Here is a 14,279-nt window from a genome sequence, read left to right as displayed (position 1 = left end):
CTACAGTTAAGTGGTAATGTCTGACTTTAGTAATGATGTTAGCTAATGGTGAGTCTGGTTTTGACACTAAACCTTTACCAGCGAAATCATCACAAACGAGCAGAGTGTTTGAAGGATATTTTTTGAAGGGGTATTTTGAAAGTTTTGACAGAATGTAGTTTGTAAGTCGTTTCATATCGTAAACTCCTGAGTATTGACGTAAGTGGTGTTTGTCAATAATTCTTTCCATCTCCTCAGAAGTCTTTTGCATTCCTGACTGTATAAATTCAACGATGGCATAATATTTCCTCTTACGTCGAATGTAACGTTGAAGAAATTCAATGAGTTCACTGTCTGGAACTTTAACGACAGAGGCTTGAACTTTTGACATAAATGTTTTCGCTGTTGAGTCCATAGAGTCTGAAGTTGCTGATATAATGATTTGGTCATAGTAAGAGTCGTTTCCTAAACGCTCTGTTATGAGTATATGACGAATGAGGTTAAATGTCTTACCTGAACCCATCTTTCCACAATAGAAATACACACCATTTGAACAGAACTCATAGTCCTTACTGAAAGGAAGAATGAGAGAACTGTTGAGCTTTTCACTGCTTTCATTCATGTCTTCATCTACGTCATGTATTAAATGCTTCATTTTATCTCCATTAAAAATGCAAGTCAGAAATATTCAGAACATAGCACCGAGTCTAACTGACAAGAGTATAAAGATATACTATGAACATGTTATGATGAAACCAACCAAAATTCAAGAAAGTCAGTATACTTATGAATATCCAAGACACTGGGTAGAGTATGTAGAGGTGAGAAAGCTATTGAAATCAGACAGGTTCGAAGTATTCCAGCAGGAAGAACAATATTATTGAAGAACTTTAATGTTTTGAGATATAATGATGAAACAAAGAAGCAAGATAGTTTCCCTGTTGCTGTGTATGTGAACTTAGATACAGGAGATGACATGAAAGTTTTCAACACAAAGCTTCAAACGGTAGTGAGAGAACAACTGACTGCGGAAGGGCATCCATTACCTTCAGAAGTTACCATAGCATATAATTTTGAAACAAACTCAATAGATTTTAAAGTCATCTCTGCAAAGAAGTCAGGTTTTACATTTAATGAAGCAGATGTCTATTCGAATGAAAACTTCAAAGCTATTGCATGGTTAGATAATGACGATTGCTTTAAGAAAATATTTAAATACAGTGACTCAACGATGTCAATAGATGACCTTCGTGGAATGTTACCATCGACGTTTACAGTAGAAGGTTCAGCAGGATTGCTTACAAGATTGTCAATTGGTGGTATTTGGTCTCGTGAGAACATTGTTATAAAATCCAGTATAAGTGAATTTGCTGAAGAATCTATATTATGTCTTTCAAACTACATGTATTCGCCGCCGAAGCATTATAGTATAACAAACTTTGTCAGTAAGTTTAACATAAGACTTGTCGAACCTTCTTCAATGAAAGATGTTGTGCTACCTAAAGATGGAAAGGATGGACTCATTATTGAAATGATTTTAATTGCATATTAAATGAGCTTGTTCTTGAAGGTCATTCATGATGAAATAACTGTTGTAGAAGATGTTAGCAATTGTTCAGACATTTTGAAGCGTATAGATGATATAAGAAAGAAGTTTATGAATGAGAACGCTTATGTTTCATTGACTTTCTCCAGTAACGAGAACTTTTATGAGATAATATTGAAGAGAGATGATTTTAATATGGGGTAAATGGTAGCTTGGGCAGCTTTAGGCGCAATGGGAACAAAAGCATTAGCATTTGGAGCAAAAGCACTTGGAGCTTATGACGCAGTAAATAAAATGAGTGGAGGAAGAGTTTCGAAGACATTAGATGCAAATAAAGGAAAGATTGGAGGCTGGGTTGCAAAGAAGTTAAGATTAAATAAAATAGGGCTCATAAATAAAGCATCCAATTTGGTTGCGACTGAGTCAGAAAATGCTTTAGGAAAGGACGATGAGTTTGCAAAACACGCAAAAGACTTTAATGACCAGATGAAAGGTGAAACAATGCATTTAAATAGATTCGATGGAACTAAAGAAAATGTTTCTTCTCCACCAGTAGTTCTTCCGTATGGTCCCTATGGAATGTATGGAAACCCTTATGAACGACCATTTGACCCATTGACTGGTGGAAGTAACTGGTATCATTACGGCCGAAGAAGAAAGACAATCAAGTTGGAGACGGACGTAAAGAAAGCAACTAAAAAGAAACCAAGGAAGAGAGTTATAAAGCAATGAATTCAACAGGGTGAAAAACCGGGTGAGAAAACGGGTGAGATTTCATCACTTCACCTAAATTTATTTTTGTGCTATGTTTTCATACGTGTGAGGGTGGTGATATCATTAATTTTTAAGTTTATTTTTATATAAATGTGGGAACAAAAATAAAGCATATCTACTCAACAGGAATGAGACCCTTACTGACTATGTATTCGTTTAATGCTTGATGAAAACAATGGTACATATTATCGTATGGGTATACATAACGTCTGTTTCCATCGTCGTCGTATATGTAGAGCTCAAATCCAGTCCAACCTTCTTTTGTACAATATGTAGCTTTATTTAAGTATGCATTTATGTAGATAAGGCAATTTTCTTCATCGCTCCAGAAATAATTTTTCGTCATTGTTGAAATAGTTTTCGTTCCTCTACGTCCATAAGGAATGTATGCAATAAATTTAGCATCATAAGGTATTATAATATATTCAGGGTTTCTTTCATCGTCAATGGGTCTGTCTTTGTTAAAATGCATGTTTCTCAGTTTTACTTGAGTTTTGAATAGTTCACGGAAACGTTCTGGGAAAGAGTCATAGTAAATGTAGTCAGACATGTCTTTGTAATGAAATAAAAAAATTAAAAAAAATAAAAATAAGGTTATTTTTTATTTAGTGAGGATGGTAGTGAATTCGTTAGTGAAGTCATTAGTGAAGTCGTTTATGTGTCAGACGGTTTTGTAAATATTTAAGGTTAAGTTGGTGTTATGGTTGTGTTGTAAAATATACGTTACTGGTTTCGTAAAGTGTCAAAACCGCTAAGTCGTGTACGGAGGCGCGCAGTGCCACAGTACACGACTTAGAGATACTAACTTGCGTAGATCATAACTCGTCTAGGCCGAGGTAAATATATAGTAAAGAAAGCGTTTAAGTTCTTATATAAAATCATAATTTCATTATATATGATATGTATTGATGATTGTTTGGAGACTTACTAAACATATTCTATATATCATAATTTTATATTGAAAAATCCTATAAGATGACAATTTGTGAGTTTTCATTATATTAATCATGGTAAAGAAGTTTTTATGGGGATTATGATCCTGTAATCTCTCTATTATTCTGATAAATAAGTATGCTGAAGTGAATATATGAAAAATAAAGCACAAAATAATAATAAAAATAAATTTTTAGTCATAATAAGTAAGAAAGTAATAGCACTATATTTGTTTATCGTAGCAGTGATCTGGATCACTAGTATTAGAACGATTTTAACAAAAAAAGAATGTAAAATTTCTGAAAATCGAATTTTTTAAAGTAGTTGCCTGGCAAAATATATCTGTAGTGTAATGCGAGCATAAAGGAAGTTGATAATGAGAATATTTTAAAAAGATATTTTGAATCTGTAAAAAACTTTGAAATTCATTTATTGATTGTACATTTGAGTTATACGTTGTTTGGTTATTCGAAATTTATAAAAGATTTCATTTTCGTTAATTTATGAATCAAAATATTGTAATAATGGAGAATTTCGTTTGAATTTCGTATTGAATGTAGATTGCAATTGTAATGTTGATAAAATGATGTATAATTTGCTTAATTTGAGAGAGTTTGTAATAATAATCGAGAAATATGAATTTTGAATGATTAAATAGAGACGAGTTCATCAATGTAATCTGTTTCGAATCAGTATTTGATGTTCCCGTTCTCAACTTTAGCTGTTAATGAATACGTTAGCAGCATTCAACCATATTCATTCACTATAAATGAAAAGAACAAGTAGTAATTGATGATATATGAAAGAGTTACATTGATCATTCTTGCTAATTCCTCATTATTTTTAAAATATTGACATTATTTTATATTTTCACTTAAAAATAAGTAAATTCATTACAACTTAACGTAAAAATAACTATTGAAATAGTAAAAACGTGATTTAATGATGTGAAATTTCCAAATTTTTTTCAAAAAATAAAAAATAAATTCAAAAATTGTTAAAAAATCTATGAAAATCATAAATCTAAAATTATTTTGGAATTTTTGAGTAAGTAGATCAAGTTTAATATTTGTATATAATGTTATTTCTGCGAAAATTTATGATTTTTCTCAAAAATTTGTAATCAATTTTGATAGATATTACCTTTTAAGATAAACCACTTATATATCATAGCAAGTGACTAATTTTAAAGATAAATTCTCATATATATCTCTTATAAAATCAACAGCTTTATTCAAATTTTAAATTCTTGACAATTTTAGATGAATGATTGGCCAAAATTGTTAATTTATAACGTAACGCAATCATTACTGGTGAAGCATTCTGTCTAATAATCGATTTATTGATATTTCTTTGAAATATGAGGGAAAAAACCGTTTTTTCACAAATTATGCATATACACACTCATAAACATTACTATTTAAATGATATACCACAGCTATTTACCTAATATCTTAATCAATTTATGCAATTGTGATTTAACTCGATTTATATCGAATTTTAATCATTGAATAGATTTAGATTTCCTTAATACAATTCAGATCATCCATTATATTAATGATATACTAAATATTTCATAATAATAAAAAAATTAAGAGAATTATCACATTTTATTAGTGTGAATCATCACCTTAAACTATGTATTTATTAAGGCCTCGTTGCAAACACAAATAATAATTGATAATATTTTTTATATTAAATACAATATATTTGGGCTAAACAACAGCGTTATTGTTATATTCTCGTATATGTTAGCACAAATAATATATTGTTATCTTATAAACACAATATTTTTTTTAGAATTAAATAAGCATAATACTTTTTATGTATTAACACAATATCACAGTTACAAAACGTTAGTATTAGTATTAGGCTATCTGATTATATGTGAAAATAGTGAGAAATATCATAATTTGTCTTGCAATCTTCTAATTAATCTCATAAAAAAGCATAACATAGTATTTTTATTATATAAATAGATTGCAAATAGTATGCTTTAGTAGTGCCTAAAAAGCCAAGGATCTAAAATAACTCTATTGTGGAGAATTATGCATTTTAATGTCTATCGTCGTGATCGGGACGATTATTTTCGAAATAGACCGAAAGACGATTATTTTTTTCGAAATAGACATTCTCCCATCAATAATTGGAATTTAAAGGGTAAATTCATAGGAAAACATTGTTTCAGTGTATTTTATTAAGAATGATATCCGAAATAATAGGATAATAATCTCCATAATTTTTTCAATTTAGCCATAAATTTAAATTCAGGACCTCACCTGCAGATGCATATTAATCAGCAACATAATTATTATCAATTTTCCCCATAAAAAATTTGTCAAATCAATAAATGGAGAAACAACTTTTTTAAGGGTATAGTAAACTCAAAATTCTAGAGTTTTGAGAGTGCCAATAAACTCTATAGGCCTATATATATCTATATTTTAAAGGAGAGGTTACGCCATAATATTTGATATTATAAATTATTAATTCAAAATAAAAGTAGAAAATGAAACTAATTTTATTCTAACCTATATAAATATATCAATAATCTAAAATGATTATAGTCTGAACTATATTTTACCAGATTATCAAATATAAGAGAAATGAAATAAGGCATAAAAATATCATAGCATAATTATTGGATAAATGCATTAATAAATTATTTATATCATAATGAGAAAAATCAAAATAAGAAAATGAGCATAATAATAATTTAATTAAGGATACCCTTACGTGTCAGATTTTTTGCGCATACAAAGAAGTCATGCTAGACATGAGCTATAAACCTGAAATTTTAGCAACATATTTAAAACTTTTTAAACTACAATACACTTTAATATTCAAGAACAAAAATATTCTTTTTAGAAATTACATAATTATTTTATGTGAAATCTATATAAAAACATATTTTGCGAGCGTAACTTTTTTCTTTATAAGCACCTTATATGACTGATAAACTGTGAAGGCACATAATTGTTAATTCATAGAGTTGATATGTTTCCAAAATTGAGAGGAAATTTGAAAATTGAATACCCTTTCAATTCAATTTTCAAAAGATATCAGCTCCTTCAATAATTGAAGGACGATTTTGATCATTTGCTCTTAAAACAAGTATGCCATGGAGAAAAAAGTTACGCTCGCAAATCTGAAATATAACTATCATATAAAAAAATTAAATTTCTAATTTTTTACTCTATAGATATTATTGGCCATTTGTGTAATGCATAAAAGTTTATGTCATATGCATACATTTGGAAGTATGGGAGACGAGGGAAATTACTTCTATGAGGCACTAGGATTTTTAAAAATTTCTCTATCGGACTCACCATTCAATTTCTCGAAAATTAAAAAAAATCAATAATAGCTAAAATGTATTATGCATAACAAATTTTAATGTTACACGGTATTTTTTGAACTTCATGACATGAATTTTCTTTATATTATTTTTTTTTGGATTTTCTATGATTTATGCGATAGGCTGGAACAACATTGTAAGTGCAATGATATCATTTATAGAGAAATCTAAAACTTCAGCATTCAGAACTCGCAACCACAAAAATATTCATTTGCTAAGTAAGTAAAGTTGATTAAGTTCGACACTTAGCTTTTATACGTAAAACCAAGTGTGTATTGTTATTTCTTGTTAAATTATTGAGAAAAAAAATAAATTGTAAGAGAAACGATACTGATTATTGAAATAATATTGAGGGTAGCTGTAGATTTCTTCATTAACATGCCGGAAATTTGTTAATCTTGGTTTTCTATCATAAAATCTGTCGAAGAATCTAAAAACGGAGATATGAAATAGAGATCATGTAAATCTAGAGTATCCTGTCAGAAAAATAGACTAAGCATGTAACCCCTTTTTGGTCATAAACACTTTTTACCACTTAGTCATACAGATGATCATTAAATTTAAACGAGCACTTTTTGTCAGAATTTATTCTTTTACAAAGACAGAAGATTTTAGTATTATTTAATATTAGTGCTGTAGCAAAATTCAAAAAACGGTGAAAATTCAGTGAATTTGTGAATTCACATTTTTTCGACATTTTTCTTGATATATCCATGCACATTAAGAACACAGCTTTGATACGCTTAAAAAAGCATAATTCATATGAAATTGTTAAAGAAATAAACAATTTATATAAAAATTGCACTTATGGGCAGTTTAGATATATAATTTATATATAACATATATACAAATCCATAGACAAAGTGCAATAACTACAATGTTGTAGAAAATTACAGCAGAAATACTGACTTTTTGAAGGATAATAAGAATTCTTCTAAATGTTGTATTTTTATAATTTGATTGATTTTTTTACTATTTCATTAATCTTTTATGAATAATAATTATTTTTAATATATGTGCTATTAAAATTTCAAATTTTGACTAATATATCTAAGTTATCTGAACGAAACATTTAGAAAATATCATACTTACATTGAAATAGCAAGTAGAGCATATTAATAGCAAGTTTCTTGGCTTTATATCTATCATCTATTGTTGTTTGATCAAACAAAATTCACTCTATTATATGGTGTCAATTAATTAAAACAATTTTTAATAGTTATTTATTTAGTGCGAATAAGTGCAAACTCATAAATGAATAACTTAATAGTAGAAATGAATTATGATATAAATCTCACATTTTGTCCATCAGAAATACTTTAATTGCATACGCATAACTATTAGTAATACGTCTGGAGTGTCAATTAATAACAATCCCACAACAAGTAAAATTCAGATTTTTATTAAACTTATTTTTTCCTAAAAGTTTTCTCAAATTACTATATATACATATGTGGATAAAATAATAGTAATATTGTAAAAAATTAGATAATTTTTTTTATTTGAGAACCTCTCAAAAGTTCATTCAATTTATCAATTGTTTCAGTTTGATGTATATTCATTTCTGGAGCCTAAAACTTTAGCAATCATGACAATATCATATTCTCTTTCTAACTACGCAATGTAAGGGTATCCTTAAAAACAAAAACAATAAATAAAATGTAATTTTCGTTAATCAAAGTCATCAATGTCTTCGTCTTCTGATTCCCATTCGGACTTGAAAACTTGATAATCTCCTCCTGGTACACTCTGAATGGATTTTTTGTATTTGTTCTGTTTTTTAGAACCTTTTGTAACAGTTTTTTGTTTCAATATCATTTTGGAGTAACAATTCTCTTCAAATGATTTGACACAATCTTCTGGAAGTGGGGGAAGATGTAATGCTTTTTGTATATCTCCGAGAAAATGCTCTGGATCATTCCATTCTAAGATTGCAACGTTAACTCTAATGTTAATGTTCTTCCAGGCTCTTGATTTGTCCAAATAGCATGCAATTTTGGAGTTAAACGCTTCATTCATGCAGGTAGATCCAATGGAAGAAACTTTGGAAACCATGGGTGTCCATTTGTGAACCCAGTCATAGAGCATGAATTGAAGTTGGATCGAATTGACACCTTTTTGCCATTCAAAGCATTTGTAATTGTGCGGTTCGCAAAAAGAATGATTGCCTACGTAATGGTAGACACAATTCTCCCACATTTTCGTACGTTTGTCAATATTTTCTTCGGCAAAACATGACCAAAGCCACATACTTAGGCTTGCATTCAGACCCCAGAAAGGTCTCTCTATTTTTTCAATCTTCTGAGTCTTGTCGTTGAAAACTTCAACTGTCTTATGAGAAGCTGAGAACTTTGTAAAATCTTTTGAGATATTTTTTGATACATGACCTGGATCGAATCTTTCAAGATGAGAGACGCTAAATTCTTTAAAGACAGAGACACTTTTGTTATCTCGGTCTTTAATAATCTCTTTAACATCTTTCAAGATATTGTATTTCTTTAATTGCTTCAAGATGATTCGAGTTCCAGCACTTTCCATATTGTTGGAAGCTCCGGAATACTGAGCATGCTGTCTGTTTCCACCAATATGGTTGATGTTCACGCATGCAAGAACTCTTTTTGTGACAGCATCGAGCGCAGTTACTGTACAACTTGGCGAGTTTCGCCTGTGCGTCCATCTTGCATCAATGGATAAGTAACCACTGAAGGACTTTCTCGACAGCATTAGGGAAATACTTTTAAGTCTTCTAATCTTATCGTCACAAAATCTCTGTTGTCTCATGACACCACTCTTCACAGGGGGCTTAGTTCCACAAAGAGAAAGAAAGCGAGCACCTTTTGTATATGGCATTCCGGTCATTATGCAAGCACCAAGCATCTGTCGCGCTGAGAGTCGACGACGTTCGTGGAGTAAAATGTTATGCATTGCCTTTGTTTTCCGTTTTGGTGAACAATATGGCCCATACAACAAAAAAAATGAAATCCCGCCAAAAGTGAAAATTGAATAAAAAGTAATAATTAATAAATATATACTATATCATTAGATGAATATTTTGGAATAACATTTTTAAATCGAGGTTTTTCAATGGATAACGGTTCAATCAAAAATTTGACCCCATTTTAGAATCTACATTAAAAATGGAACATTTCTGTTGTTTCAAAATTCCAAAATAACGTTTCTATTCCTCTCAAAAGTAAAAATAAACTTTATTGGGGAAAAAATATTTTTATTTTCCAAAAAAAATGAAAACCTTAAATGCAAATCTAATTTTGATGCTGTTGTAAACAGAAATTCATCAAAAGTGACACCTCAGAAAAGCTAAAATATTGAATTTTTGGAACTTTTGATAGAGCACGTTTTTAAATATTAATTAAAGTAAATGTATATTTTGTAAAGATTCTTTTTAATAAAAAAATAAAATTTTGAAGAAGAACACAAAATCTTCTGAAAAATAATATCACATAAACTCATATTATTTTCTAATATATAACTATTTTATATAAAAATCAAATTCAATGATCTTAAAAGCGAAGGATAAACCTCAAAATTTACGAATATAATGAGTGGGAATATAATGCTTATCTATCATAAAACCATATGAAATATCAATTTTTGCTTTACGCCTAATTTTTGACGACAATTAGCAAAAAATGTTAAATGTTAACACTCAGTCCATTTGAATATGAAAAATAAAATTGACTTTGATTAAATGTTTTTATTTATCATGCAATTCTTCTTGCGACCAAAGGTTTGAATAAAAGTTCAAAAAATAAGATAGCTTAAAATAATATACGGTAGTGTTTACTAATAGATGAATAGTATATAAATTCTATTAAAATGGATTTGATCCAAAAAAATATAAAACCAAAAATAATTGTTATAATTTAAATGAAGAAGTAATTTAAAACGATTTTATTTATGATCAAATTTTATATATTTTTTTGGATCAAATCCATTTTAATAGAATTTATATACTATTCATCTATTAGTAAACACTACCGTATATTATTTTTTAAGCTATCTTACTTTTTGAACTTTTATTCAAATCTTTGGTCGCAAGAAGAATTGCATGATAAATAAAAACATTTAATCAAAGTCAATTTTATTTTCATATTCAAATGGACTGAGTGTTAACATTTAACATTTTTTGCTAATTGTCGTCAAAAATTAGGCGTAAAGCAAAAATTAATATTTCATATGGTTTTATGATAGATAAGCATTATATTCCCACTCATTATATTCGTAAATTTTGAGGTTTATCCTTCGCTTTTAAGATCATTGAATTTGATTTTTATATAAAATAGTTATATATTAGAAAATAATATGAGTTTATGTGATATTATTTTTCAGAAGATTTCATTCTATATGCCTATGAAAAGTACTCTCAAAACTAACTTTTTCCTAATTATAATTAAATCTAGAATATTGTATTATGCTTAGTATTATTTCATTTTTCTCATTCAATTTAGAATTTACAAATGTCAAAAAATTGAGAGCTGTCACTTTTGATGAATTTCTGTTTATTACAATGCTTTTGTTTGTGATTTTTTGGATTTCGAAAAAAATTTGAAATTTCAGACAAGTTACCATTAACACTAATACGTTTCAGCGAGTCGGTCCCATCAGAGAAATTTTCATAAATCGGCGATAAAATTTATTATTTCAGCAAAATATTCTCAGATCCAACTAGAATAAGGTCAAATTATACAAATTTAGCAAAGGCTAGTTATCCTACCTATTCAATTAACTTTAATTTTAAATAATTCAAGACAATTCTCAAAATTACCTTAATAATCGCGTTCTCTTCGCAAAATGACGATTCATCATTCACTACCAGCATAACTGAGGGCTTGTGCTCACAGAATAATACAGATAATTTACTTATTAATGCAAAATTTAGTACCAAAAGGTAATCATAGAAGATACAAAAAAAGTTTCTTTATTTTGATTGCTGATTTTATTTCTTCTAAAATTTACCAAATCTAAAAAATCCAAAATTGAATGCTATTGAATTTCATGTTTATGTAACATATACTATTTATTATATAAGGAATAAAAATTTTATAGTTTTAATCAAAAATAAAGGTGTACTAAATGCATACAAAACAAGGTATTTTTTACTCATCCAAAATATGTTAACAGTGCTATTTATATAATCAATATCCGAATTTCGAAATCATTTTGATGAAATCTTTATTTTAAAATTGAGTTGACTGTTAAAATCACCCGAGAAGAGGGATTATCTCAATGAAAAGTACATAAAATAGCAAACGCACAAGATGGCACTATGCAGATTTATATTGTTATACAGGATGAACATATAAAATGTTTGGAAAACACTTACTTCGTTCTACAAATGTGTATCTCTTTATATCAAAGATTCTTCTCAAATTATTGAGAGACTTCTCTCAAAAAAAGGAAAATTTGATAACTAAAAAAATTATGGCATAACCTCTCGTTTTGCATAGATATATATTTACATGGTCACAGAGCTTATTTTCATTGTCAAAACTTAAAAATTTTTAGTGGACTATACCCTTAAAAAGTGATTTATACATAGTTTTCCATGCATAAATGTTATTTGCTGATTGCAAAGCTCTTTGAATAGAAAGCCTTTCTTTACATTTTTTATGAATGAAAAATTATTTGTCTCTAATTATCTTTGCTAATCATAAATTAAGTTATATCCAATTTCAAGGTTAAAATTTATATTCAATTAATGACCAATTGTCTTTACAATAATTCAGAAAGATTTACGGTTGAAAATATGATATAGTTTACAATTAACTATTGTCATTTCTAATGCATAAATTTTTATTTTTTAAATAACGTGTAAAATAATTTTGAGAGGGAAACCGATTAATAAAATTCAATATAGTTTTTAAATTCATTATTTGATATGGAAGATCAGCACGATCTCAGTGATATAGACAATAAATCAAGTTACTCCACAGATACAGAGAACAAGTCAAGTTCAATTGATGATAAATCAGACAATCAAACAATTAATTTCAATGCACAACTTTTCGAAAAAGAAACAACAGGGGATCAGAGCATGTTTGGTGCATTTGTCATTCTTATCAATACTGCAATTGGTTCCGGTTGTTTGATGGTTCCATATTGTTACAGACTCGGTATCGTTTCTGCTCTTTTAATTGCAATCATTATTGGAATAATTACATTCAGTACATTCACAATGATGATTGAAGCAGCCTTCATTACAAAGAAATATGACTTCAGAGGTCTCTTTACTCATCTTTTCAATCCAAAATTTATTTGGGTACTTGACTTATTCATTTTCCTCGTCCAAATTGGTTCAGTGATGATATATTCCAACTGGGACGGCGTATTAGTTAACAGAACTCTTGGTTTGAAAATCAAAGTATTAAATAGCGACAAATTCTGGAATTTTGCAACAACATTGTTACTCGCTTTCCCAATGACTATTCCAAAGTCCATTGCCAAGCTTGAAATTGCTTCTTCCGTTGGCTTTTTGTTGATATTAATTTTAATTTCGCACAGTTTATACTGGTTGATCAAAGATGTCAAAGAATATGGATTTGATCCTAACAAAGAACTCACATTGTTCCATTGGGACATCTTAATTTTCATTCCTGCCCTTGGTATCAACACAATGTCATATAATTGCATCATAAACTTGTTCCCAACACTCGAACACTTAAGGAATTGTACTGTTAAGAGAGGAATTACATTAAGTGGTATAATTATCACTGCTTGTTTCTTCTTGTATGCAACATTTGGTATCTGTACATATCTTGACAAATTTGATTTGTTGTCTGCATCATCAGCCCTTGAATTATATCCAGCAAAGAATCCATTTACTATTGTTGCAACTGTTTGCGTTATTTTTATTCTTTTAGTTTCTTCGCCTTTGATGATTTGGGCAGCAAGAAACTCAGTTGATGCAACATTGTTTAAAGGAAAAGAGATGACAAACTTAAGATGGATTCTCACTGGTTTCATTCTTTGTTTGTTATCTGCTGGCCTTGCAGCAACATCAAGTAACATTTTGATTTTCTTCAACATTGTTGGAGGAATTTTGATTCCTGTTGTTACTTTATTGTTCCCTGCTTTGTTCTTCATGAAAGCAACTCCTAATAGAAAATGGTACAGAACCGTTCAGGCATTGATTTCTATTCTATTTACGGTCATTGCTGCTGTTGCTTGTACTGCTCAGACAGCGTTAGAAATTAAGAATTCGAGTAAGTAATTTTTTTGTATTTTATTTTGTATATTTTTTTGTGCGTTATTTATAAAGAATTTTAATTTATTTTATTTATCCAAATCTAGTTATCATACTCATATACTCTACCAAAAAATCTGCATTTTTGACTAGGAAAAAAGTTTTTGACTAGAAATAAAATTCTTGACAAAAAAATTTGAAATCATTTCATTTTTAAGAGATGAGTTCTAAGCAAGGATCATCCCAATCGAAGAGCAGTTCTTCTTCTCAAAGATCAAATATAACGACTAGAATTGAAAAAAGTGGCGGCCCTGGGCCATATAGATATCTACAAGGTAGGTCTAAACATTCAGGATCTATGGCAGAGTATATGAAGTATATCACAGTATTTGGCTAAATAATGTCAACGTATGAATAAACTTTAAAGATAAATAATTATTCTTTGCTTTCTTCTTTTTTAAAATCGAGCAATAATCTTGAAGATC

The 14,279-nt window shown here is 28.9% G+C and overlaps 4 protein-coding genes across 4 annotated transcripts, besides 6 other annotated features; 2 read left to right on the top strand and 2 right to left on the bottom strand.

Moving 5' to 3' along the window:
* Positions 1–2,528: part of a mobile genetic element that runs on past the window's edge.
* On the top strand, positions 1,211–1,531 carry TVAGG3_0780390 (uncharacterized protein; the record flags this gene model as incomplete). Its single annotated transcript, XM_051246289.1, has 1 exon — positions 1,211–1,531. One exon carries the CDS (start codon positions 1,211–1,213, stop codon positions 1,529–1,531), a length of 321 nt encoding a protein of 106 aa, XP_051081764.1.
* Positions 2,529–5,603: 3,075 nt separating the features above from the next.
* Positions 5,604–5,625: a mobile genetic element.
* Positions 5,626–8,261: 2,636 nt separating this feature from the next.
* On the bottom strand, positions 8,262–8,609 carry TVAGG3_0780360 (uncharacterized protein; the record flags this gene model as incomplete). Its single annotated transcript, XM_051246288.1, has 1 exon — positions 8,262–8,609. One exon carries the CDS (start codon positions 8,607–8,609, stop codon positions 8,262–8,264), a length of 348 nt encoding a protein of 115 aa, XP_051081763.1.
* Positions 8,262–9,467: a mobile genetic element.
* Positions 9,030–9,314, bottom strand: TVAGG3_0780350 (zebrafish ch211-108c17.2-related family; the record flags this gene model as incomplete). Its single annotated transcript, XM_001290297.2, has 1 exon — positions 9,030–9,314. A coding segment is annotated over one exon (285 nt), but the record flags the coding sequence as incomplete, so codon positions are not given.
* A 399-nt stretch (positions 9,468–9,866) lies between the features above and the next one.
* Positions 9,867–9,904: a mobile genetic element.
* A 1,175-nt stretch (positions 9,905–11,079) lies between these two features.
* Positions 11,080–11,116: a mobile genetic element.
* Positions 11,117–12,106: 990 nt separating this feature from the next.
* Positions 12,107–12,128: a mobile genetic element.
* A 361-nt stretch (positions 12,129–12,489) lies between these two features.
* TVAGG3_0780300 (amino acid transmembrane transporter protein) lies at positions 12,490–13,821 on the top strand (the record flags this gene model as incomplete). The annotated part of the gene is made up of 1 exon (XM_001293702.2): positions 12,490–13,821. One exon carries the CDS (start codon positions 12,490–12,492, stop codon positions 13,819–13,821), a length of 1,332 nt encoding a protein of 443 aa, XP_001293703.2.
* Between the last annotated feature and the right edge of the window lie 458 nt (positions 13,822–14,279).

This window comes from Trichomonas vaginalis, chromosome VI (assembly GCF_026262505.1).
Source record: "Trichomonas vaginalis G3 chromosome VI, whole genome shotgun sequence".
Lineage (NCBI taxonomy): Eukaryota > Parabasalia > Trichomonadida > Trichomonadidae > Trichomonas > Trichomonas vaginalis.
Note: the sequence above shows the minus strand (reverse complement) of the source record. Positions and strands in the feature narration are given on the sequence as shown.